This window comes from Ursus americanus, chromosome 11, assembly GCF_024610735.1.
Source record: "Ursus americanus isolate L20-20 chromosome 11, mUrsAme1.1.p, whole genome shotgun sequence".
In the NCBI taxonomy this organism is placed as follows: Eukaryota; Metazoa; Chordata; class Mammalia; order Carnivora; family Ursidae; genus Ursus; species Ursus americanus.
Window position 1 is genome coordinate 32,530,769 of NC_142137.1, and position 27,879 is coordinate 32,558,647.

Here is a 27,879-nt window from a genome sequence, read left to right on the forward strand (position 1 = left end):
TTCCTTTTTTCATCATGTTGCTTTTTGCTGTTGTATAATATCCATTTCCTTATCTACCCTGATTTCCTTTTGAGAAACTGTCTCTGTCAGATGTGCCCTTTGTAGAATCTGTATTTTGAGCAGAGACATTTGACTTGGGCTCCTACCCTGATAGTTCCACTATAAATCAGACCACCTTCTAGCCTCTAGAATTGCCTTTGTTCCAGCAGTTTCCTAGTCACCTGTGTATTCTCTGAGCTTCTGATAATCTTTAAATGAATTCCCTTCTGCTCAAATTGGCCAAAGTAGGATTCCTGCTTGCAACCTTACTTGACACATCCAACATGAATCTGAAAGCTTCTTTCCTATAGGACATGTTAAACACAAGGTTCTAATTCACAGTTGTAGGGGTAAGAGTATAAATATTTAACAAAAGCAAATCCCTCTTTTTAGAGCTATACCTGTTAAATATTAATGTAATTTCTAAGTGATGAGGAGGGGATTTCATTATATGTGTTTTATAACAAAAGAAAGCCCAATACTCAAATGTAAGAGCTTGGAAGTGAGGCAGCCTTGGTTCGCACCCTGGATCACAATCATTTTCTTGGGCAAATTACAAACTTTGCAGAGCTTCAGCTTCCTTACAGGACTAACAGAATTTGTCTCACAGAATTGAAGATTACATTAATTAATACATGGAAAATACTAAGAATACCTAACATAAGGACCCAATAAATATTACATATGACTATCATACAAAACCAGTTTCTAACACATGGATATGAGAGGAAATACAGAACTCATAATGCAAACAAAATAGTTTATTGAATTAGTTACTAAACAATGAGGTACTTGAGGTTAGATGATTTAGATGTTTTAGAAATTAAATTATAAGTTGAGTATTTAAAGAATTCAGATTCGTAAGCTGTATTTGGGACTTTAATATCTGAATTTGGAAAATAAAGTAAAATTCCATGATCACTGAAATGCTTAATTCTTCAAGGAATCTTCTCGGCTGTGAAGACTTGAGAAGCTTGTCTCCTGGCCTTGAAAAGGAATTTTAAAGAACTGTTAATTTTAAGCAAGAAGTCCATTATTTAGAATATATATTATCTAATATAAAAAATAAAATTTAGAATTTTTTTCAAGATAATTAAAATTCCTTAAGAAAAATTACAACTTCAAACTTAGGAAATTAGAAATAAACTTTTTTTTTTTTTTAAGTAGTTTCCACACCCAGAGTGGAGCCCAATGAGGGCTTGAACTCAGGACCCTGAGATCAAGACCTGAGCTGAGATCGAGTCAGATGCTTAACTGACTAAGCCACCCAGGCATCCCAGAAGTTAACATTTCTAAAGCCAAACCAAAAAAAAAAAATTAAACAAAATATCAGATAAAGACAAAACAGAAAAAAGTAAAAAGAAAATTCACTCTTTTAAGGAATAATGAGTCAAAAGTAAAAATGATGGCTCATGGTCAGAAAGAGACATGTATAAGCACAGAGAAGGAGAGACAGAGAGAGAGAGAGAGCTATGAGCAGAGAACCTTTAAGAAAATTATCTCCTTCATTATGGCCTTAAAAATGTCACTTTAAAAGACTTTTTTTTTTTTTAGAAGATTTTTATTCATTTATTTAAGAGAGAGAGAGAGCACAGGCAGGGGGAAGAGGGAGAGGGAGAAGCAGACTCCCTGCTGAGCAAGGAGCCTCACGTGGGGTGGATCCTAGGACCCTGAGATCATGACCTGAGCCGAAGGCAGATGCTTAACTGTCTGATGCATTCAGGTGCCCCTAAAAGACTTTTAAACATTTTTTCTATTTTCACAAGTTGAGTTACAAATCAAAGCACATTATACCAAGCTAATTTAAAACAAAGTTAAATCAAGAGTACAAGGATTACATAATGGAAAGCAAAGAATGCATTGATATAATTTAACTACAACTTGTCAGTGTATGAAAAGAATGAGAAAAATAGCTATTCAATAGGTCTGTATGCATTACTTAACTGAATTGCATTAGGAGATATTTTCCAACATAAATCCTTTCACCTAAACAAGTGCTCCAACACCTATAACAGTTTGGAATTATTACTCAAAATATACTTACGGCAGAAATGTATTATGGTAATTATAGGATAGCTGCCAGGGTAAAAACAATTTTTGAAACCTGATTTCTCTTCTTGAATAAGAGCTGCATGATTATTAAAATATTAAAATTAACTCCAAATATGAAGAACAAAACATAAAATGCAGTTACAAGTATCTATATCTTGGGATACTTTAAAATACTAAATTTGCTCTGAAAGTCCTACAATTAAAATTACAGTTCTCACTTAGGACAAAAAAGACATTTTAAAATGAGCTATAAAAAAACCACCACCCTGAAATAAAAAGTAAAGTCTTTAATGTGCCCTTAGTTAAAGACACAGGTTTCTATCTGGTGATATGCAGATTAATCAGTACATCAGTATTTGTGGAATTCCTACAATATATACAGCACTGTTAAAAATGGCAGAATAACTGTAAGACACAGTAATTAAAAAAAGAAAAAAACAAAAACCTAAGCTTGAAAGCAATATGTGAAAACAATGTTAACTGATGATTTTTTTTCATTTTTCAAAATATACTGTCCTATCTTCTCAATAATAAAAGTGAATTGTTCACATATAAGCTTAATTAGCAAACATGAAACAATGAGCCTTTGTATCCTCCCAGGAGAAGCAATACAGAGGACGACTCTGGATGTAAATGGACTGAGTTGAAATCCTGCCTCTTGTTACTTAGCAGCTGTGTGACATAACAACTTCTTTGAGCTTAGGTATCCTCATCTGTAAAACGGGAATAATAGTGCCTATACTGTAGGATGGTGCCTAGCACAAAGCAAGCATTATAAAGTATTACTTCATTAATATTACAATTATAGCCCTATTATTATTATTTCTTCTCTATCTGGCAGTACTGTACATAGTCAGCCAAGTTCTGATTCTTTTGGTTAAAGACACAGCTGCTCTCCATGACTCAAAAAAACAAAAAAAGGAACAGTAGCAAATGCACATTTTTAGTATTCTATTAACACCAATGTCTCACTTTCCAAAACCAGAAAGTTAACAACTAAAATGTTCAGCTAGGCTCCATGATAATATTTAACCTCACCAATGCTCTCAAAAGTTACTTGTATGTTGATGAACAAGCATCTTGGTATTTTATACCTATTAAAACTAACCTCTAACAAACAAAAAACAGACTCTTAACTATAGAGAAGAGAGGGCTACCAGAGGGGAGGTGGTACAGGGATGGGTGAACTAGTGAAGGGGAGTACACTTAACTGAGTAATGTATAGAATTGCTGAATCGCTATATTGTACACCTGAAACCAATAGAACATTTTATGTCAACAACACTGGAATTACAATAAAAATATAGGGACCCTTGGGTGGCTCAGTTGGTTAAGCATCTGCCTTTGGCTCAGGTCACGCATAATCCCAGGGTCCTGGGATCAAGTCCCGTATTGGGTTCCTTGCTCAGTGGGGAGACTGCTTCTCCCTCTGCCTGCAACTCTCCCTGCTTGTGCTTTCTCTCTCTCTGACAAATAAATAAATAAAATCTTTAAAAATTAAAAAAATATATATATATGGGCACCTGGGTGGCTCAGTTGGTTAAGCATCTGCCTTCTGCTTGGGTCATGATCCCAGAGTCCTGGGATCGAGCCCCACTTGGGGCTCCCTGCCCAACAGGGAAACCTGCTTCTCCCTCACCCTCTCCCTGCTTGTGTGTGCAGGCATGCTCTCTCAAATAAATAAAATTTTTTAAAAAATCAAATAAAAATATAAGTCTTTTAAAAATCATTAAATTAATTAATAAATAAAATTAATCTCTAACTTCATGCAGCCAAATTAATGATAGGGTGGAAAAAATGAATGTGATTTTGGCATTTATGTCACGGCAAAGAAACCTTTAAGATACAATTAAATTGAAGAACCTCTGAAACAATCTTCACCTTTATATTCCAAGTTGTGAGGCTGAAAAGATGAACTCTGGTTCTATTTCTCATTTCAAGTAATTTTAGTGCTTCCCCCTGTAATCCTGTTACCCTTCATAAATGCTCCTCTCCAGTCCTCTGTCTCTTTTCTCCTCAGAGGGAAACAAACCACATGGAGTAGTCTAATAATAGGGACATTTTTTTCTTTTAAGATTCTGGGAACTGTGCATTTTCTGGACTTGCTACGCCATTACACAACTTCAGTTTATACCAAGTGAGGGGTTTTCAATCCCTAGAAATTCTTCTGAACATACCAGTCACCACTTAACTGTAAGGGATAAAGAGGCAACTGTACTGAAGTTAAATTCTAGAACTATGTCTATCCAGTAACCCCAGATGCATAAGATAGAGCCTCAATAATTACAAGAATCACACTTAATAAACCATACTTATTAAGACCAATACGCACTAGGTCTCCTGGGATTAAGTTAGATTTTCTTACTATATACGTTGCCATTTTTCATCATTTGCCTGGCATTAACAATTACATTATATAAGATTAAATATTTTTATGAAGCTCTGAGTAAAGTATTTGAAAGTCATTAGGTAGCATTTGAAATTTAAAGTTGTCCACTCCAGAAATTAAATGATACAAAACCAAAATAATGCAGAATGAGATCTAAAGGGATAACACTGATTTTAACTAAAAATTTTAAACTTGTAAGTTCAACTTGTTCAAGCTTCACATACATATGCAGATACTTACAACTTTCTCCTCTGAAGAAAGAACACCCTCTACTGCCACTATCTGGTATTGCTTATGTTTTAAATTTCCCACAAATTTCCGAAGTTGCTTGAGATGGCTAGCCTCCATGTCTTGCTTTAACAGTTTCTGCATTTCTCGAGAAGGACATCCAGGATCAAATATTAGTAAACATAATGTTCGGTTTTTTCTCTCTTCAATTCCAACAACTGTTCGACTATGACCTATCAAAAAATAAAAAAACAGCTATGTATATGTGTGTGTCCTAGCTATCTATTGCTATACACATAGACGTTACTAAACACACACACACACACTATATATATATATATATATATTCTGTATGCAGTGTGTGCACATATGTGTTTAGAATAGAAATATAATCAGTTCCTCTGACAGGTACTCTCTGAAGACACAACAGTTTTAGTTCTATTTCCTAACCTTCAGTTTTCATTTGTTCAATTTTTCTTTTCTCAAAGGCTCCATTACAAAAAATTCTATGTCTACTATGCCATATTATTTTAGCTTTTCTTTCCTAATCCCCTGATCCTTCTTATCCAAATTACCTCACATGAAAGCATTCGAAAATTACCTATCACGGAACAAAAACTCTCATGAATCCAAAAGGTTAACAAAAGTAAATTTATATATACTAGAATTTCATTGGGGGGGGGGCTTAACCTTTACAGCTTGTATTCCTAAATGATAAAATCCCCAACATTTACTTCTACTATTCCTGCTGATTCAAATCATCCATTCAATAAAATACATCAAGTATCCATGTGCCAGGCACTATTCCAGGCAGTCAGCTATACAGAAGCAAACAGAACAAACATCCCTGCCTTTATGGAGTTTTCACTCTAAAAGGAAGGAATATAAACAAGGTAAATAACAAGGTAAATAAATAAGCATATTACTATGTTAGATACAAAAAAATAAAGCAGGGAAGAGAGACAGAAAATGCCAGTGGTAAGAGGTTGATAACAAGATGGAATTTTAAATAAGGTGATCAGGGAAGGCCTCACTGAAGTGACAGAGGTGAAGACCTAAAAAAGTAAGGGATGAACAAGAAAGGAAGAGTGAACCAGGTGGCCCTGAAATATACGAGGGATGGCACCCTTCAATACCCAGGAAGGTACCGTAATGACAATGTAGCTCTGAAAATCAGACTAATGTCACAATTCTCCCCTCTTCCCTATTATCTGAATCTTAATCTGTCCTGAAGCAAAAGTCAATTAGGTGTCCTGTAAAGGTATAAGTTATACTCATCATCTATGAGTTATACCAACCTTGATGCTGAAGATAGATTGGAGGTTTAGATGTACACACTACTTTTGGACTCCCTTCTCTCTCTGAAGAATAATAGTTCAATATCCATTCAAATAAACGAGGATGTGTACCCAAAGGACCAGTTGACTTATGAAAATCAACAATGTGGCACCTATAAAAAAATTGACAAAATGGATTGTTTGGAGAATAGTTTTTAAAACATTTTCACCAATGGAGTTATACAAAAAATTTTAATTTAGAACTAACTTTATCTCATTAGTATTTTCCTAAGAAGGAAGGAAGTATAAGTTTCATTATGTATCTGGAAAAATGTCATTTTATGAAGAAATAATTATTTAAATATAATAAGATTGATGACTGATCTAAAAGTTACATTTTCTGACATAGAGAATCTCCATGAATAGTAAACAAGGGCCCAGCTTGGTTTTAAAAGTCATCTACATGTAATCTGAGATACAACTTTCACTCTAAAGTCTCTAAACCTGATTGATATCAATCAGAAGCTGACTTCTAATTTTAATTCTGCAATAGCCACTCACATCTATCAAAAATATCCTGAGTATTTTTCCTGTTGGTTCTCACAAATTCCAATAACAGACAAGAAAAGAACACCTGCAAAGATCTCAGGAAAATCCTGTATGTACTCCCATCTATACATCTATCTATCTGCTATTTGGCAGTAGACCACAGTGGTATTCCTACCTCTAGAGGAAGTCAACCTTGAATAAACGAAATTATTTTAACCAGAAGCACTACTGACACTTCTTAGCAACTATTTTTAAAAGGTCGGGTATAAGCAAGGGGCGCCTGCGTGGCTCAGTGGGTTAAGGTCTAACTCTTGATTTCTGCTCAGGTCATGATCTCAGGGTTGTGTGATGGAGCCCCATGTCGGGCTCCCTGCTGAGCAAGGAGTCTGCTTGAGATTCTCTCTCTCCCTCTGCCCCTCCTCCTACTTGTGCTCGCGTGCTCTTTCTCTCTCTCTCATAAATAAAATCTTTAAAAAAATAATAAGGGGCGCCTGGGTGGCTCAGTTGGTTAAGCGTCTGTCTTCGGCTCAGGTCATGATCCCGGGGTCCTGGGATGGAGCCCCTGCATCGAGATCCTTGCTCAGCTCCCTCTTCCTCTGCCTGACACTCCCCCTGCTTGTGCTGTCAAATAAATAAAGTCTTTAAAATAAAAAATAAAAATAAATAAATAAATAAATACTCGGTCATAAGCAAAAGCAATTAAAAGCTTTTCTGTCACTTCAAAGTATAGCACAGATATCCCGTCCTTCCTTGTCTCTCTTGACAAATAAAGTCCCCAAATACACCAAAATTATAATGGTTGCTATCCTTAGCCTCAGCAAGTCTAGTGTTGAGGCTAACTTTCAACTGATTACTACTGAGTTTTAAACGCTGAAATGAACTTCTGGATAAATTGTTTAAAACGTAGGTATGGTGCTTTTGGGTTAGAAATTGACTACATATTTAGATTTAGAACCTGAATAGTCCCCTACAGAATATAATTCAGAGCAAAGGGAAGACATTTAAACAAGTAGTAAACAAATTCGGAGCAGAGTATTAAAGAGGCTTTACTAAAAAACTAAACTATTTCAGTCACCAAGAAAAAAGCTGGATATATCAGGTATTTTAGATAGATATTTTCCTTTCCTTAAACATTATCTGAAAACTCAGTATATGATATAATATGTAATCTGAAAGTGTGAACAGACTGACAAGAAGAAAAGAAGAAAAAATAAAGTTAGAGGACATTAAAATAGTCCTTTTGATTTAAATAATTCAAGAAAATTATTAAATAAGGTTTTTCTATTTATTTTCTTTTAAAGATTTTATTTATTTATTTTGAGAAAGAGAGCACAAGTGGGGGGAGGGGCAGGAGCAGAGGAGAGCGAGAATCTCAAGCAGACTCCACACTGAGCAGGGAGCCCCATGTGGGGCTTGAGCCCATAACTGTGAGATCATGACCTGAGCTGAAATTCAGAGTTGGACGCTTAACCAACTGAGCCACCCAGGCACCCCCAAAGTTTTTCTATTTAACAGTTAATAGTTTTACCTCTGAATCTAATCAATTAATATGGTAAAAATGGTGTAAAACAAACCTAAAGGAAACACAGAGCCATGAAGCTTAAAGGCAAACTTTCCATTAGAGATGACCATAAGCATCTATCTCTGTTCCCTTAAAAAGCCAAACAACATAATACTGAAGGAGAAAATGATTCAAACAGCCAAGACAAAGAGAATGGAGACAGACCAAACTGCCCTGCATTTTCTGGAAAAGGAAAAGCAGAAAAGGAAACATAAAAGTGAATGCAAAAACAGACAATTGTCTTAAAATCCCAGAGAGGCTGAAAGTTAGAGGAATTAGGTATTGGGGAGAGTAGTAGTGGGGCTATAATGTGAAATGAATTGAATATTTGCATAAAGGCAGCAAATCACTGCTTAACTACCCCCTCCATCAATGCAGGAGCTCTAGGCAGGAGAATGGAGAACTCTTCTCTGAAGGGCCCCTAGAAAAGATCTCTCCCTATATTAATATTTTCAGAGTTTGCCAAACAAATAGCAAGCTTCCACCTACAACTCTCTAAATGAAGTCTGCTCATCTGCAAGCTCCATGTAATCCTACAGGACCTCTGATCTTTTAGTGCCTCATCCTCACTCTAGGAATGGACAACTAAGGATTTACAGAAGTTAGAAGAAAGCCTTCAAGATGCGAAAGACTAAAATATATAGACATGAAAACAAATTAACGTGGAAAAAACCCACAAAATGTAAGGAAAAGAAAGAAAGAAAATGTTGGGAAAAAATCTGCAACCATAACAGACTATGATGTTATGAAATTACCCCTTAAAATTAGAAACATGATTGCTAAGACACAAATTTCAATAGAACAGTTGGGAGATAAAATTGAGAAAACCTACATAGTAAAACAAAAAGCAAAGATAAAAAATGAAAAATGACCAATAAACTCAAAAAGTCAAAGGAGTTCAGTGACCAACTACCAGAAGTTCCAGAAAGAAGAATAAAGAAAATGGAGGGATCGTAATTATCAAACAGTTAACCTCTGAGCTCTTACTACATGCCAGTCACAGTTCTAAGCACTTTATCATCTCACTTACTATCACTGTAACTCTATGAAGCAGTTACTATGTACATGTTCTTTTTATCAACAGTGGGACTAGGCTAAGACAAATTAAGTCATACAGCCAACCAATAAGCAGGAAAACTAGAATCAATTGTAGGCAGTCTGACTCCAAAGTCCAAGCTCCTAACCACTATACTGAGATCTTACAACTCACAATTCTAGATTCAAAAGCAAAAACAAATGCCCAACACAAAGAATCAAAGCCCCACATTCATAGTGAAATTTCATAAATAGCAGGACTAAGAGATGATGCAAAAAATTTCTGGAGAAAATAAATAGGTTATACATAAAAGGAATGAAAATCAGATAACATTTTACCTTCTCAACAGTAACAGTGATTGCTAGAAGTCAACAGAGTAAAAACTTGATTTGATCTGAAAATGAGTTTGAATTTAGAATAACATAGCCACCCAAACTATCATTTAAGTAGTTAAGGACTGGGAAGCTAATGAAACATGTGTTTAAGCAGAAGAGCAATCCAAAAGAGATAAAGACATGGAATCCAGAAAAAAGTCCAGGCTCCACTTCAAGAAAACAATGAAGAAATGCTACATAATTACAACTTTGAGGGGGATTTAGGAGACTTGAGCAAAGACAAAGAGGGCTTCAAGGAAGAAGTGTCCAGGAATAGGGGTGCCTCAGATTACGTACGTGGAGGCTGTGAAAAAGTTTGAGACCATGATGCAGTCAAATAGCAAAAAGGAAGAGAAAAGACAATTCTTAAGGAAAATTTTTAAAAGCGTTTCAGAAAAGGAAATGAAATCAGCAATGAATAATATTATACAGTCATGATGTAAACTCTGACTTTAACTTAAATAAAAAGTGAGATTTAACCAAATTACAAGGATTGAGGATGATCACAGGTAGGAAATGTGAGGGAAATGCAACAGACAATGTCTAAAACTGATAAACCAAAAAATGAAAAGAAAAGGGAAAAAAGCCCCCGAAAGCATATTATTCAAAACAATGTATTCAAAATAATGGAAGTAACAGCTGCCTCTGAGAAATAAGACTAGAAAATAGAGAAGTATATGAGATAGGGGCTGAATTGCTGGTTTTTAGTATAAGCCTTTCAGTGCCACTTAAATTTTATTTTTTAACTGTCCTTTGATAAAAGAAAAAACCAACAACAAAGAAAACCTCCCAGATGTGACAATAACCTTAACTTCGGTTTTCAGGTACATACTTTACCCTTAGAGAGGTCAGAAGTGTATATACTTCACAAGCTCCGATCCAGGCCTTTGTTCCCTGTAACCTGTTATTAAGTTGAGAGGCACCCTGAGGATCAAAACCTTCCTTCCACGCATCTTCAATCATAGACTGAATTTTTGGAATGCAAGGAATTGACATACCTAAAATATACAAGCAAACACGTTACCTGACAGTTACTAAAGTACTATAGATATTAACGCATTCCATATTATATGTAGAGTTGATCCTTGAACAATACAGGGGTTGGGACACTGATCGCCTGCACAGTCAAAAATCTGCATATAACTTTTTGCTCCCCTAAAACTTCACTACTAATAACCTACTGTTGACTGGGAGCCTTACCAATAAACATAAAACGAACAGCTGATTACAATACACATATTTTATGTTATACCTATTACGTACTGTATTTTAATAATAAAGCAAAAAAAATTGTAAGAAAAAATCATAAGGCAAAAATACATTTACAATATTAAACTGTAAAAAATCCATGTATAAAAATCCATGTTATATGCAGTGCAAACTCATGTTTTTCAAGGGCCAACTACATATCAGTGGATAAGTTCAGAGAATTGTATTTCACGTACCTTTCAAGCAATCGTCATAAGCATCATTTTGCAGTAATGATGAAAGTAGCATCTGGAAATTTCTGTAACCACAACCCCAACCTTTGTCACCAAAAGATGAATGAAAGTGATCCACCCCTGTGGAAAGCCACACACGCCTCACATCTGTGGCAGCATTCTGATAATATCTATAAAGTGCTTCAATAATTCCTAAAATAAAAAAGAGACTTAGAAGATTTAGAAGGATAAGCTATCATCTTTTATGGCTACCTCATATATTTCTAATATTAGTCTCTCTCTCAAGTGCCCCATGTAAATCCTGTCGATTTCATCTTCTTTATCTTTTTACTGTTATAACCTTAGTTCATGTCTTGTTACTACTATGCAAGTTTTCCTAACACTAGCATACTACTTATTATATATACTAAGACAATGGTGCCTCACTGTCTAGGTAACGCGGTCTTAGCAACCACATCCTATAATTGCCAAAGAAAAATTTCCTCATAATAAAACTTTCTATCCTTAGCTCCTAAATCTCTTTAGAAATTTTTCAATATTTTTTGTGAAATTATAATCTATTGTTAAACAGAAATAATAGCTTTAACTAACAGCTGCTTCAATTAACATTTGCGTAACTAACAAAAATAAAAATCTTTGCAACACAATCACTGAATTTCAAAGCAGCTTATAAAAAGGAAATAGTATATTATAGAGCAGTATTCTTTAATCTTCTACAGATATATTAATATTAAATTATACATACTCTATTCTATAGTAATTCTAAAACATATGCACAAATAGAAATTAAAGGGTGACATAAATTAAAAACAAATAGAAATTCTAGTATTTGCTTCCTAATGAATCATATTCCACATCTGCTGGAATGTCCTACCTCACAGAAACCTTTTTACATGGAGACCCTTGAAGAAATATAAAGATAAGTGGGGAAAGTACAGAGTTGCTTTCCTTTCTTATTGCTTGAGATACATAAGCAGTAAGAACTTATAAATACTGTTATAAATAAGGGGAAAAATTAAATCCACACCATCTCTTTCTCTCTCTCCTTCTCTTTCATACACACATATGTACAAACAAATTCCAAGTGAATTAAAAGTAGAAATATGAAAAGCAAAGTATAAATGTTTAAAGAAAATACAAAGGAATATGTTTATAACCTCAAAGTTGGGGGATTTCCTTAAACAAGACACTTAGGATACAAATAAAGACTAAGACAGAAATTTGATAACATTCAAATTTAAAACTCTAATTAAAAATACCATATACAAAATTTAAAGGCAAATTATAGATGCTGAAGAAGATATTTGTATTTCATATAATCAACAAAGAATTAGTGTCCTAAATATTGAAGGAACTCCCACAAATCAAGAAGAAAAAGACAACCCAAAAGAGGACGGACAAAGGAAGGGAATAGGTTATTTACTGAAGAAACTAACTCAGGAGTAATCAGGAAAATGCAAATTAAGTACTATAGCATTTCAAAAATGAGTGGCAAAAATTAAAAAGTGTCACCATACAAAGTGTGAGTGAGAATACAATGATGCAAATGTAGATTATGATCATTTTAGAAAACAATTCTGCAATAACCTTAACAAAGTTAACAAAGTTAGAGATGTATATGCCCTTTAACCTAGTATCTCCAGTTCTGGATTCATTACAGAGAAACTCTTAAAAAAGACCTCTTGACAAAAGGGTACAAACTGAGGGTTGCTGGAGGGGAGGTGGGTGGGAGGGATGGGGTAAATGGATAATGGGTATTAAGGATAAAAAACAAAACAAACAAAAAAACCGACCTGTTCATAATGTGTAAGAGTAAGAAACTGGAAACAACCTAAATGTTTGTCAACACGAAAACAGGTAAATAAGTTCTGTATAACTTATACAAGGAAATATTATATCAGAGTCAAAATGAATGAAGTACAGCTGTAAGAATCAACATATCTGAGCAGACCAAATAGAAACAGATCAAATACACAGTTTAAATACATCAAAATATTACATATTTTTATGGACACCTACATATATGGTAAAAGCACTAAAATATACAGGAGACTGATAAATACCAAATTCAGGATATCGGTTCTCCTTGTGGATAGGAGGGATTAGAATCAGAAATGGATGCACAAGGGATTTAAAATACATATGAGAGGTTTACAGCTTTAAAACAGTAAGATTAGGAAACTTTGTGGTAGGAACAAGGTTGTGTCCATATACATTTTTTTACTACACTAATAGGTACATTAAAAAAATACCTTAAAAAACATCAGGGAAAAGGCATTCTTTGGAGCAAGGCAGATTTGATTGTGAATACTAGCTGGGCCAATAAGTAGCTATGTGGTTACGTTGGGAAAGTAATTTAATCTATCTAAATCACAATTAACTAATCCAGAAAAATGTAACAGGATACAAGTCAATGTCTGTTTTGAGAGTTAAATGATGCAATATATATATAAAGATCTTAGTGTCTAAAACTATACTAAAACAATATAGTAGTCACTATCTAAGTGTGACTATTAAGCACTTGAGATGTGACTTGTCCAAATATAAATACTCTGTAAAGTATAAAATACACACTGGATTTTGAAGAATGTACAAAGATTGCAAAGTATTTCATTAATAGTTTTTAATATTGATTATATGTTTAAATAATAATAGTATGGACACATGGGGTTTAAAATATTAAAATTAATTTCACTTCATCCCTTCTTACTTTTCCTAATGTGACTACTGGAATTAAAAAAAAAATATATATATACACACACATACATACACACATATATATTTGGTTCACTTATACTTCTATCACACAGCATTGATTTAGAACATAGTAAACACTCAATAAAAACTTCTAAAAGGCTCACTTTCAAATGTCAAGTAAATGAACAAAATATAAAAGTAAATTATTTTTATTGCACTACTGGGTATTTACCCCAAAGATACAGACGTAGTGAAGAGAAGGGCCATATGCACCCCAATGTTCATAGCAGCATTGTCCACAATAGCCAAATTGTGGAAGGAGCCGAGATGCCCTTCAACAGATGACTGGATTAAGAAGATGTGGTCCATATATACAATGGAATATTACTCAGCCATCAAAAAGAACGATTTCACAACATTTGCAGCGACATGGACGGGACTGGAGGAGATAATGCTAAGCGAAATAAGTCAAGCAGAGAAAGACAATTATCATACGGTTTCACTCATTCATGGAACATAAGAAGTAGGAAGATTAGTAGAAGAAGAAAGGGAAGAAGGAAGGGGGGGTAAAAAGAAGGGGGAATGAACCATGAGAAACTGTGGACTCTGGGAAACACACTGAGGGCTTTAGAGGGGAGAGGGGTGGGGGATCGGGACAGGATGGTGATGGGTATTAAGGAGGGCATGTATTGCATGGTGCACTGGGTGTTATATGCAAGTAATGAATCATGGAACTTTACATCAAAAACTTGGGATGTACTGTATGGTGACTAACATAACATAATAAAAAATTTTTATAAAAAAAGGTAAATTATTTTTAAGTGAATTATTTAATGAAAAAATAAAAGTGCAGAAGTTTCACAAAAACACTTATAAAAAATTATTTGAACAGTTTCACCTAAAAGTATATAAACTATGGATTATTAAAATAAAGCAAAATTCAAAAAATCTTGATTATTACTTCACTGTTATATGAAATACTAAAATAATGATTTTGATGCTTAAGTACTCACCAGAAGTTTTTGTTTTTCCATCATCAATACCAACAGCTAGCGATTCCATCATATCAGCTTTTCTTCTATGAAATTCAGATGGATGCATTCTTCCCCTGTTGACTTCTATCTCCATATTTCGTAGTTGCTGTTGTTTGTAACCTCCAGAATTATCTAAACCATATTGTCTCTATCAAACATAAAAATGGCTTACTTTTTATGTCCCTTTACCTCAATGAGGATGGAAACTTACTATAATTTTATTTATTTGGAAATGTATTTTGAAACATTCTGGTTTGTAGACTTTCATACAAGATTAAGATTTTTTTATTAGAGATTTTTATTAAAGATTTTTCTTAAGATTTTTATTAAAGATAAATAACACACACACACACAAATCCCTGAGTTAGTAGCAAACAGCCTTCCTCTGTAAACAACCACCAGGGCAAGAGATTTGCTTTCCTTGTAGTAGGGAAAGTAGAGAATCTTGTCTTCCTACTAAAGGTACTGAAAAAGGCAGACGAGTTCTGAAAACACCACTGATTTATTTAAGAAACTTACCAATACGTATTACTTGGTTCCCAGACTAGCCTATGAAGGCCTACTTAATCCATAATTCATTCAGGCAGTAATTCTACATAGTAAATTAACAATGTTTTTTTGCACACTGGATATAGACTCTCCAATGTATAACACAGCCTCTATGGAAAAAGTTTTTGAGATCTAAACAACTTGCAAAGTTACTTAACGAACTCCCTTAAAAACTGGAAACTTTTTGTATTGATAACGTTCAAAATTATGTAAGACAAAGAAAACTTAGGAAAAGCCAGCTTTTTTTCCTCCTCTGAATCTTGGAGGGAAAATGTTTTGCAAATAAATGAATCACCAAGGAGAAAAATAGCCTAAATTAGGTATTCCAAATGAGAATTATACAGTCAGGTGTGACATATCTAAGATAGACTCAGAAGTCTGAGAAAATTATGATATGTACGACGTACATTCGTATATTAAAAGTTTTCCATTAAAAATGGCTCTTTTTAAATGCCTAAATTGCAATCACTAAAAGAATTTAACACTCGGACAGGAGATATTAATTCTAAATTTCTCTTTTAAGTATCTACACAAACACTTAAATTCTGAGTCTTTGTTTCCTAATCTGCCCTATCAATTTAACATAGGTTTGAATCCAGAGTTTACTATTTAATATAGCCTGAACCTGAACAAGTTACTAGCTCCATAAGCACTCTGTCTCTACATCCTCACCTGTCAGTTAGGGAGCTGTGAAGATCTTAACATACTATATATGAAGTGCTTATCCCAGTACATGACCAGAATGAGTACTTATAAGTGGTAGCTATTATGAACTATAAAATGCGTATGTAAAAAGAATATTTTGTATACCAAAAATGACAATAGGCTGCAGTCTTGACAGCATGTTTGAAAAATAAGAACTCTACCAAAGCAAAATATTACAATTGTTATTAATCTTTGTACCTGGAGCTTCTGAAATTCTCCCATTTCTTGTCGTGATTCTTCAGATCTCCTCTTTCTGTCTTCTTCTTGTTGAAGCTGGTGAGCCAATTCTAGATCTCTAGAACATTGGACTCTATCTATGCCTATTAGATATTTTTAATGTTTAGAATAAAATAACTACTGAATTCAAATCTCACTTATTATACATTAACTCATCTTTTAAATGGAGTAAATGCTATTATTTTGATATTTACTCACGACTATGATGTCATGGAAACACTGCTTCTAGCAGAACTTGAACAACTTCTATAAGGGTAGAACCTTTACTTAAATCACTAATATTCACCGAATAGGTAGGCTGTGACAAGCATTTTTCATTAACTATCTCATTTGATCCTCTCAACAACCTTAGGAAGTAATACTTAAATTCCTAAGGAAACTTCCTTAGAGAAATTAAGTAATACTCTTCATTGGTATTCCTTATTAACACAAATAAAGAAGATTGGCTTTTAAAATAAACTGGGGAAGAAAAGGAAATAATAAGAGCATAAAAATATGTTTGCAAAGTACAGCTTAATTACAATCAGGTCTCAAACAAATGGTACAATTTTGCATCATGTTGCCATTTCCTCTCTACCCCATATCCCACAGATTCATTAGTCAGTGGCTTCTGACCAGGATCTTGTCTCCCCGACTTCCAAATTGATATTTGAATTATGTATTTGAATATTCTTTCTTTTCTTTCAAATTTCTCAGTCTCTACTACATCTTCCTATTTGGTCCCCACTCCTGCTGGAGACAAACAATTTACAACTGATTTTTAGCATACTTCTGACACTATCTATAGTGATTTACTCAGGCCTATCTTTCATTATCTACCATAGGCTTACAGAATAATTTATGTACCCATAGAAAGCCTATTATAAACAAAAGAAGAATTGTCATTCAGCTTCAGAGTACTTATAAGTGGTAGCTGTACACCAGCAGAGAATCACTGTAGTTTGTAGAGAATCACTGGAGTAGAGGACTGTTTTATCTTTGCTCCAGTGATTCTCATTTTGGGATTAGGCTGAGTGAGCAAGCAGTATTACTCATGAAGATCACTGACTGGTACTGGGATCATTAATACTAGATACTGAAGATCCCTGAATTAATAGGAGAAACCAATGTACCTTAAGAAAATGAAATCCAGTAGAACACAATTGGTTTCTCTTAGGGCCTACTTTATATTGTTTCATTGGGACTCTGAAACTCACAGAATCCTTCCACTTCTAAGGCACCACAGTGATTACTTAATCAATGCCACTATTCCAAAAGATAAGGGACAGAGAAAAAACTGTACAGAGTCACTTACAAAACTAGTAAGTGGTAATATAAGGAACTGGGCAAACTGGAAATGAACCTGAAAAACATTTAAATCATATAGTTCATATACATATTTTTTTAAGTTATATGTACCCTATGGCAGCTTCCTCATTCAACAACACCTTTTGCTGAGCTGATGCTAAATTCAGTTCTTTCTAGCTCCTGAAAGAACAGCCTCAACTTCATCAAACAGGTTTCTTAAATTGTACATATTTCATTGTTTTCTAAATATTGGTGTTCTAGGGCAAAACTCTGGGGGCAAAACCACTAGTTTAGCTGCTGCTCCCAACAGTTCATCCTATACAACTTTTCTGTGAAACAACTTCTAAAAAGAAGTTGAAGCTACATTAGAATTCTTTAAAGGGACAAATTTATTTTTAACCAGTATGCTTTTTTCCCTCTATATCACTACTCTAATTAGATATATCCTAGGAAACAGAAATTAAATCATGAGATTCTTATTTTTAAACATATCAACACACCTTGTCCAAAGCTGCTTTCTTCCAAATGTAAGTCAACATGTTCCTGGAGAATATGGTAATTTGTACAGATGAGTCCACACATAGGGCAGTCATACAGTGGTTGATCATGACCTGTTTTAGAAATATAATTCAGTTGGTTTTATTTTGAGAGCTTTTAGATTTTTTGACCCTACGTCAAAGAGAATAACTGTATTTAGGAGGTAGCTGAGACTGCTAGGCAGCTGTTTATTTCCACAAAGTGAATGGGACTGGTCTCATTTTAGGTGGATCAGCTGACCTTAAAACTGAACCAAGTCAATCTGATACATGTGGAGAGACGCTGCAGTCAAAAGACTTAAAATGAGTTGATGGAAACCAAGCCACTGAGTTATCTGTTGATGTTCTTTCCAAGGTAAAATCCATTCAAACAGAAAAATTAATTCAACACGTTGGTGAAATCAGCCAGGACACAGATAAGTACTGTTTTGGAGCTGAAGATACACTAAAGGCTTTGGAAGTGGGAACTGTAGAGATTCTAACAGTTTATGAAAATCTGGATATAATGAGAAATGTTCTTCATTGCCAAGGCACAGAAGAGGAGAAAATTCTTAACCTAACTGAAGAATAAGAGAAGGATAAATCTCATTTCACTGACAGTATAGGAACATGAACCGATTGAGAGTATGTCCCTTCTGGAATGGTTTGCTCGTAACTATCAAAAATTTGGAGCTACATTGGAAATTGTCACAGATAGGTCATATGAAAGATCCTAGTTTGTGACAAGATTTGGTGGAACTGAAGTATCTTGCAATACTGAGTTGATTTCCATGGAATGGAACATCAAAGAGGAGACGATGAATTTTTTCACCGTGATGACTAGCAGGTAGTTGACATGGGTCCCAGAAAATGTGCCTCCCCCTGCAGCAGCCAACTAACATACCCCTGGTGGAATCCAAATGATCCCTGCCTTACAACTGGACCATTTCCAGATCTTAATCCAACAGCACTGGCTACTGAAAACAAAAACAAAACAAAACCAGACCCAACCCTATACTTGGCTTTGTCATGGTGTCAACATTGCAGCTTACAACTAAGTTCCTAAATGTTACTTTGGACTAAATTTAAAAAGAAACCCAGTTTTTACTTTTATTTGATGACAAATTGGGTGCTCTTGCATTTTATGAAAAAAATTTTTTTAACCTTCATACATTCAAGCAAACATAATTTAAGTGCTATAAATCTTCAAAAGTTAACAGAAGTGACATCCTAAAAAAAGAAATGCTAGAGATCGACCACTTAGGCTTATTAAGCAGGCTGGACATGGCTGAGGAAAGAATCTCTGAGTGTGAGGATATGACAAGAGATATTTCCCAAAATGAAACAGAAAGAGACCTCCAAAACATTAAAAAACAAACAAACAAACAAACAAACAAAAAAACCCCCCACAATCTCCAAAAACTGTGGGAGAACTGCAAAAGGTATAATATACACAAAATGGGAATACCAGAAAGAAAGGAACAAAAGTATTATTTAAAGCAATAAGGTCTGAGAATATCCCCAAGTTAATGTCAGACATCAAACTATAGATCCTGGAAGCTCAGAAAACACCAAGCACAGTAAATACCAAAAACTACATCTAGGCACATCATATTCAGACTTCAGAAAATCAAAGATAAAAAATCTTGAAAGTAGCCAGAGGGGAAAAAACACCTTACCTATAGAGGAACAAAGATAAGAATTACATACAACTTTTCAGAAGTCACTCAGGAAATAAGAGAGAGGAGTGAAATATTTAAATTTTCTAGAAGGAAAAAAAAAACAAAATAAAAAAATACCCCCACTAACCTAAAATTCTGTACTATTCAAAATTATCCCTCAAAAGTAAAGGAAAAATAAAGAATTTCTCAGACAAAAATTAGGGAATTGTTGCCAGTAGACTAGCTGTGCAAGAAATGTTAAAAGAAGTTCTTCAGAGAGAAGGAAAATGATATTGGTCAGAAACATGGATATCCATAAAGGAAGAGCAGAAGAGCATCAGAGAAGAAATAGGAGACGGTAAAATAAAACTTTTATTTTTCTCATTAATTGATATAAAAGATAAGTTTATTTAAAAATAGCAACAACATTCAATTGTGTGTGTATATATATGTATATACATGTGTGCTAACATTTACTTAAAATGAATGGCAGCAATGACATAAGGGACAGGGGGAGGAATTAGGAGTATCTTATTATTATAAGGTCCTTGTACTTCTACAGTGATACAATGTTACTCAAAAGTAGACTTGAATTAGTTGTTAATGTATACTGCAAACTCTAGGCCAAGCACTAAAAAAGTAAAAACAAGTATAACTAAGAAAGGAGAGTATTAAGCAAGTGACATCTCTTGCGTATGATCAGGAGTAGAAGTCCAAATGCATCTTGATATCAGAATTGCCACAGAAAACATAATGTAGTCAAGTACTGGAGAGAACACTTTACTCACAGTAAACACAGAGAAACACACAGAGAAGAGAAAGAGCAAGATCTTCTTCGGTATTGGACATCAGTCTGCCATGGCCAGTGGGTCACTTCCAGCAGCCAACACAGGGCAATTGGTCTGTACACACCTCTCTTGCACCACAGAATGAAGGATGTCATCCCCTTCAGCAGAGGACAGAGCTAGCATTAAGGCTGTTCAGGTGCCATATGACACACATGCTTAAGCAAAACAAAGGGGTATACATTGTTGCCTGAAACAAGGGAAGATATTTCCATACACAGGCTGTGAGGACTCTATCTCTTGAAAAGGAAGTGTTCTAGGCCCAAGGATCATTCTTATGTTGCCAAATAGGGTCAAAAGACTACATGCATAATGAATCATGGAACATTGCACCAAAAACTGGGGACGTACTGTATGGTGACTAATATAACAAAGTAAAAATTATAAAAATAAATAAATAAACATAAAATAAAGACTACATGCATGAACTATTTTTTCCCCATGGAGAGAAAATGAAATCATATGAAATGCTCCATTAAACCACAAAAAATAGGAAAAAAGTCAAAGACAAAAAAAGAAGCAAAGAACAAGGGCAACAACTAGAAAACAATAACAAATATAGTGTGGATATATTAATCTAACTATAGGAATAATCACTTTAAACATCACTGGTCTAAACATACACAATAAAAGACAGATTATCAAGGTGAAACAAAATATAAGATCTACCTGTATGTTGTCTACAAGAAATCCATTTTAAATATAAATACACATATAGAGGGGAGCCTGGGTGCCTCAGTTGGTTAAGCATCCGACTTGGTTAGATCTCACGGGTTGTGAGATGGAGCCCTGCATGAGCTCTGCGCTCAGTGGGGAGTCTACTTGAAGATGCTCTCCTGCTGCCTATTCACCCCCCTCCAAAATAAATATATAAATTAAAAAAAATACAAATATAGGTTAAAAGTAAACGGATGGGGAAAGATACATCATGCTAACACTAACCAAAACCAAAACCAAACGAACAAGGAACTGGGAGTAGCTATACTAACTTCAGAAAGGGCAGATTTCAGAATAAGGAATGTTATCCAGGATAAAGTGGGGGATTACATATTGACAAAGGGTTCAATACTCCAAGACGACATAAAAATCCTTAACCTGCATGGGCCTAACAGAGTGTCAAAATACATGAGGTAAAAATTAATAGAACTGCAAGAAGAAACAGATGAATCTGCCATTATACAGTTAGAGAATTTTTAACACCCCTCTTTTAGAAGTGGACAAATCCAGCAGGCAGAAAATAAGTACGGATATAGTTGAACTCAACAGTACCATCAATCAACTGAATGTATTTAGACACAGGTTCATCCAACAACAGCAGAATATACACTCTGCTTAAGCTCATATAAAATATTCACCAAGACAGACTACATTCTACACCATCAAACATAAACTAGGCTATTAAAGCTTAAGAAATTTAAAGAATTAAAATCAAACAATGTCTGCTCTCAAACTACAAAGGAAATAAAAATTAAGAGCAGAAAAATCCCCAAATACTTGGAGATTAGACACACATTTAAATAATGTATCAAAGAAATCTCAAGGGAAATTTAAAAATATTTTGAACTAAATGAAAATTAAAATACAGCTTAAAATTTGTGCAATGCAGCAAAAGCACTGCTTTGAAGGAAACTAATAACATTGAACGCATATATCAGAAAAGAAGAAAGATCAATCATCTAGGCTGCCACTAAAGAACATTAGAAAAAGAAGAACAAGTTAAATCCAAGATAAGCAGAAGAAATAAAAAAAAATAGAGCAAAAATCAATGAAATTGAAAACAGAAAACCAATAGAGAAAACCGATGAAACCAAAGACCTCTAGCCAAGCTAAGAAGAAAAAAGAGAACACAGATTGTTAACACCAGAAATAAAAAAGGGGACATCACATGTCCCATGTATATTCCAAAGATAATAAAGTTATATATTATGTACTATGCCACAAATTTATAAACTAGATGAAATGGACCAATTCCTTGAAAGACACAATTGGGCAAATCAATACCAAAAAAAACACAAAAAGAAACCAAACAAACTTAGGTAAAAACCTAACAAAATATATAACAAGATATACATGAGAAAAAAAATACAAAATTCTGATGAAAGAAATCAAAGAACAACTAAGTTGTTTCTAGTATTTCTCGTTCATGATAGGAAGACTCGATATTGCCACCATGTCTATTCTTCCCAACTTGATCTATAGATTCCAAACAATCCCAATAAAAATCTCAGCAAGCTGTTTTGTGGCTATCAAGTAACTGATTCTAAAATTTATATGAAGAGCCAAAAGATCCAGAATAACCAACACAATAGTGAAGAAGACAGAGTAAAAGGACTGGCTCTACCAGACTTCAAGACTTACTGTAAAGTTACAAGTATCAAGACACAATGGTACTGAAAAAAGAATAAATAGATCAATGGAACAGAACACAGAGCCCAGAAATAGGCTAATAGCCCAGCTGACTAATCTTTGACAAAGCAAGGGCACAACTATGGAAGAAGGAAAATCTTATTAACAAATGGTGTTGGAACATGTGCACATCAAAATGCAAAGAAAATGAATCTAGACTCAGACCTACATCCTTCACAAAAAGTTACTTGAAAATGGATCATAGACCTAAAATGCGAAACCACAAAATTCCTAGGAGGTAACATGGGAGAAAACTTAGATAACTTAGGATATGGCGATGACAACACCAAAGGCATGATGAAGTTACAAAATAATTGATAAGGTGGACTTCATTAAAATAAAAAAACTTCTGCTCTGCAAAAGACATTGTCAAAGAGAATAAGAAGACAAGTCACAGAATGGGAAAAAATATTTGCAAAAAGATACATGTACTAAAGATCTGTTATCCAAAATATACAAAGAACTCTTAAAAATCAACAATAAGAAAAGCAAAACCAGATAAAAGGTGGGCTGAAGACCTTCACAGACACTTTACCAAAGAAGATATACAGATGATAATTAAGCATACAAAAAGATGTTCATGTTATGTTTATGAGAGAGCACTTCAAATTAAATTAAGATGAGATACCACAACACAAATATTAGAATGGTCACAATCTGGAACACTGACGATACCAAATGCTGGTGAGGATGTGGAGCAACAGGAAATCTCATTCACTGCCACTGTGAAAGAGTTTGGCAGTTTCTTACTAAAACTAAACACACTACTATTATACAATCCATTAACCACATTCCTTGGTATTTACCCAAATGAATCAAAAATTCATTTGTCCATATAAAAACCTGCATTTGGATATTTCAGGGCGCCTGGGTGGCATAGCCGTTAAGCGTCTGCCTTCGGCTCAGGGCGTGATCCCCGCGTTATGGGATCAAGCCCCACATCAGGCTCCTCCGCTATGAGCCTGCTTTTTCCTCTCCCACTCCCCCTGCTTGTGTTCCCTCTCTCGCTGTCAAATAAATAAATAAAATCTTTAAAAAAAAAAAACCCTGCATTTGGATATTTAAAGCAGCTTTATTCCTAACTGCCAAAACTTGGAAACAATCAAGATGTTTTTCAGTAGGTTGAATGGATAAACATACTGTAGTACATCTGGACAACGTAATATTATTCAGCCCTAAAAAAGAGCTATCAAGCCATGAAAAGACATGGAGAAACATTTAAATGCATATTACCAAGTAAAAGAAATCAATCTGAAAAAGCTACATATTGTATGATTCCAATGGCATTCTGAAAAAGGCAAAAATATGGATAGTAGAAAGATCTGTGATTGCCAGGGGTTGGGGTGGGGGAGGGGTGACTGGGTGGAGCACGGAGGATTTTTAGGGAACTGAGGCTATTCTCCATGATAACTAAAATGGTGCGTAGTTGTTATTGCACATTGTCAAAACCTGTAGAATGTACACCACCAAGAATGAACTTTAATGGAACTATGGACTTTGGGTGATAATGATGCGTCAGTGTAGGTTCGTTGATTAGACCAAATAAATCACTTCGTACAGATATTGATACTGGAGGAGGTTATGAGTATATAAGGACAGTGAGTACATGGGTATTCTCTGTACTTTTTACTTAATTTTGCTGTGAACCTGAAACTGCTCTAAAAAATAACATTAATTTAAAAAAATGAATCTAGACACTCTCCTTACATCTTTTAAAAAATTAACTCAAATGAGTCACAGACTTAAATGTAGAATTCAAAACTATAAAACTTCTAGAAGATAACATAGGAAAGGTGACCTTGGGTTTGGTGATGAGTTTTTAGACACAACGTTAAAAGTACAATCCATGAATGAAGAAATCAAGTAAGTTGCACTTCATTAGAGTTAAAACTTCTGCTCTGTGAAAAACACTGTTAAGAGAATGAAAAGAAGCTCCAGACTGAGAGAAATACCTGCAAAACACATATCTGATAAAGGACTTGTATCCAAAATAAACAAATTACTCTTAAAACTCAATAGTAAAGAAAGAGATGATTCTAAATACACTGTATGTACCAACAAAGCCTCCAAATACATAAAATACAGCCTGATAGAACTGAAAGGGAAAATAGACAAATATTATAATCGTGGACTTCAACAACCGCCTTTCAAAAACTGGTAGAACTGCTAGACATGAAATCAGCAAGGCTATAGAAGATCTGAATACAAAGTGATCTAAATGACAAACTTACAACACTCAACCCAACAACAGCAGAATATATATCTCTTTCTCAAGTGTCCATGGAATATGTACCAAGATAGATCATATACAGTATCTTGGTAGATAAAACACATTCCAACACATTTAAAAGAACTAAAACCATACAGTGTGTTCTCTGATCATAAGGGAACCAAACTCAGAACCACAGAAAATCAGAGTACAAGACAGTTCAGATGCAACTGGGCACGTGGTAAGTAAAAGAATGCCCTCTGAAAAATTGATTCTGAGTGTATATCTCCTCAGAAAGTTTCTAAAACTACTCTCAATGTAGTTGAAACATTTATTATCTGAATCAAAAATTCTTTTCCATAATTATATTTTTATATTGTAATAATAGAAAATGAACAATGTTATAAGCTGAATTTAAAAAACACATTTGCAGTAATCTGATTTACAAACCAACTTTTAGGATACCACATATTAAACTGACACTACTGTTACTTATTACATAAAATGAGTATCTTACCTTCTGATGGAGTGTCTAAAAGATCGGCATGCTCTGTTTTCACATGATTTTCCATATCTTGACTACAGTCTTCTATTCTTCCGCAGAACGGACATTCAGGAGGACTATATGTTGTTTCATAAATTGATCCTTTTATTTTAGATGGATCACACTCTTTTTCCTTACTTGTAAGGAATTTTCTAGATTCAGTTAAGTTCTCTGAATAAAAGGCTTTATGTTTTAAAGCACTATCATTAGGCAGGCTTTGAGCTGAAATTTTTGGATGATTAGATGCACAAGCTGAATGGACACTAGAACTAACTTCCACTCTACACTGTAAGGTATTGTCCTTCCTGTTATCTGAAGTTCTAATCTGTATTGTATTGATCCTCGCAAAGCTTCTTTCTAGTTCATTTTGCTCAAAATGAGCAGTTTCAATATGAAAACACATTTCATCATAATTCACACCTGACAACTTGCAAAATGGACATATAACTTCATTTTCCATGTGAACAATGAGGAGGTGAGCTTTCATGTCTGGTTCTGAGGTTACTGTTTCACCACAAATATCACAAGAAAGCATAGTACATCAGGTAGCTAGAAAAGAATATAACATTATTTTAAGTTTGAAAGACTGAAGAAAAATATGCATTCTATAAAATGATTTAAAACAAATTTTTAACAAATATTTATCAAAAACTGGATTATTTGGATGAAGATATTTTTGATGTACTTAACTGTTCCTCAAATGTACAAACTTCATTATAAATCTCAACCAAAATTTCTCTACTGTATTTTAAGTTTATGGTTTCAATAAAATAAAGGCAATAGTTCAAGTTAAAATAAATAATTTTTAATATATTTCAATAAGCATGTCTGGTGTGAAGTAGAGAAGAAAATAATGTTTATAAAATTGCCCAAGTATGGTAAGTCAGTTAAGGGAACACTAAAAGAAGAAATCTTATCAACTGATCTATCTAAATAGGGAAACTTAAAGTTGTTAACAATGGGGAGGGTAAATAAACACATCTTAATAACAAGAGTTAACAGGTAAAGAGCTTTAGATATATCAAAGTAATTTAAGTAGCATTATTATCATCCTATATGAAGGAAACCCTGGCTCAGATAGGTCACCAAGGCCAGAAAATGGGTCAGCCAAAATGCTAACCCAGTCAGGCTCCAAACGCTGTCCTCTTAATCCAAAGAATAAAAAGAGTGACCATGGTAGCTAAGAGCACAGATTCCAGAACCAAGAGAACTGGATTGCAATCTCACGTCTCAGAATTTTAGGTAAGACAGCCCATGTCTTTGAGGTTCGGTCTATAAAATGAATCGTACTAAATCGGCAGTCACTTTAGGGTTTTATGGATAATACAGTACTGGGTACGGACAAAGGTGATTTTGTTAAGAATTTTTAAAAGGCAATCACAGCCACAACCTTCCTATATCGTTCAGCTAAGGACTATTTAAAAAAAACGAAAAGAAAAATAAGGAAACTATTCCCATTGTTTGAATAAATTTAGCTTTATAAGAACTTCCTACATTGTCCTTATGTTTCTTATTCCCCTTCAGACAAGTGAAAATAGTTCCTGATCTTAGAAGCAAATTCTCCCAAACCACCAGTGGAAAGAACGTCACATCGTTTCTTCTTTTCCCGGGGCTGGGACACGGCTAGACAGAGGGATACGCTTGAACTGCCAAACACTCTGATCAGAACAAGTGGGTGAGAGATATAAGGAGGCTGTGACAGGTGCCAGGCTGGGCAGGCGGTGAGAGAAGCCCTAAGGGCCGAATGCCAAACGGCCCAGTCTGCCCAAAAGTCCGCGTCAACGTCCAGGACCCGAAACCGGCCCCAGACACTAACTGGGCCAAAGTTGAGGCCGGGGGAATAAGGGAAGGGACCGTTAGTTCCTACCGGCCCAAAGATCCGGCCGCGGCTACACTGCCTTGTGCTTGGCTTCCTCTTCGGGTCGGCCGCCGACGCCGTCTGGCTCTCCCGCAGAGAAGTGCACGTTCAGCGCCGATTACCTTTCCCGGCCTGGAAGATTGGGGGGACCTCCCTATACTCAGAGATTCACAGTTAACCAAGAAAAGAACCAGCGCCTTCAAAACACTTTCATTTCCATTATCACATTCAAAAACGCTTTTCCTCTGTACCCCCGGAAGGAAAAGACTCCCATCATACACTGCTCCACGCCTGTCTGGGTTGTAGTGTTTTCTGGGAGTCGTAGTCTTTTTTTGCATCCTCGGTTCAGCGTGCTGATTCCTAATTTACTAGGAGGCACACAAGG

At 34.8% G+C, this 27,879-nt stretch overlaps 1 protein-coding gene and 1 pseudogene across 1 annotated transcript; one reads left to right on the plus strand and one right to left on the minus strand.

Annotated features, from left to right (window-relative positions):
* Positions 1-782: 782 nt before the first annotated feature.
* Positions 783-27,768, minus strand: ZUP1 (zinc finger containing ubiquitin peptidase 1). The gene is made up of 10 exons (XM_045798534.2): positions 27,504-27,768; positions 25,610-26,185; positions 17,957-18,067; positions 16,131-16,252; positions 14,658-14,826; positions 10,951-11,139; positions 10,338-10,503; positions 6,007-6,158; positions 4,721-4,941; positions 783-1,025 (listed from the first exon to the last, which is right to left on the minus strand). The coding sequence occupies exons 2-10, from the start codon at positions 26,169-26,171 to the stop codon at positions 978-980; spliced, it is 1,740 nt and encodes a 579-aa protein (XP_045654490.2). The 5' UTR covers positions 26,172-26,185; positions 27,504-27,768; the 3' UTR covers positions 783-977.
* On the plus strand, positions 18,124-18,815 carry LOC123792887 (eukaryotic peptide chain release factor subunit 1 pseudogene; annotated as a pseudogene).
* Positions 27,769-27,879: the final 111 nt, after the last annotated feature.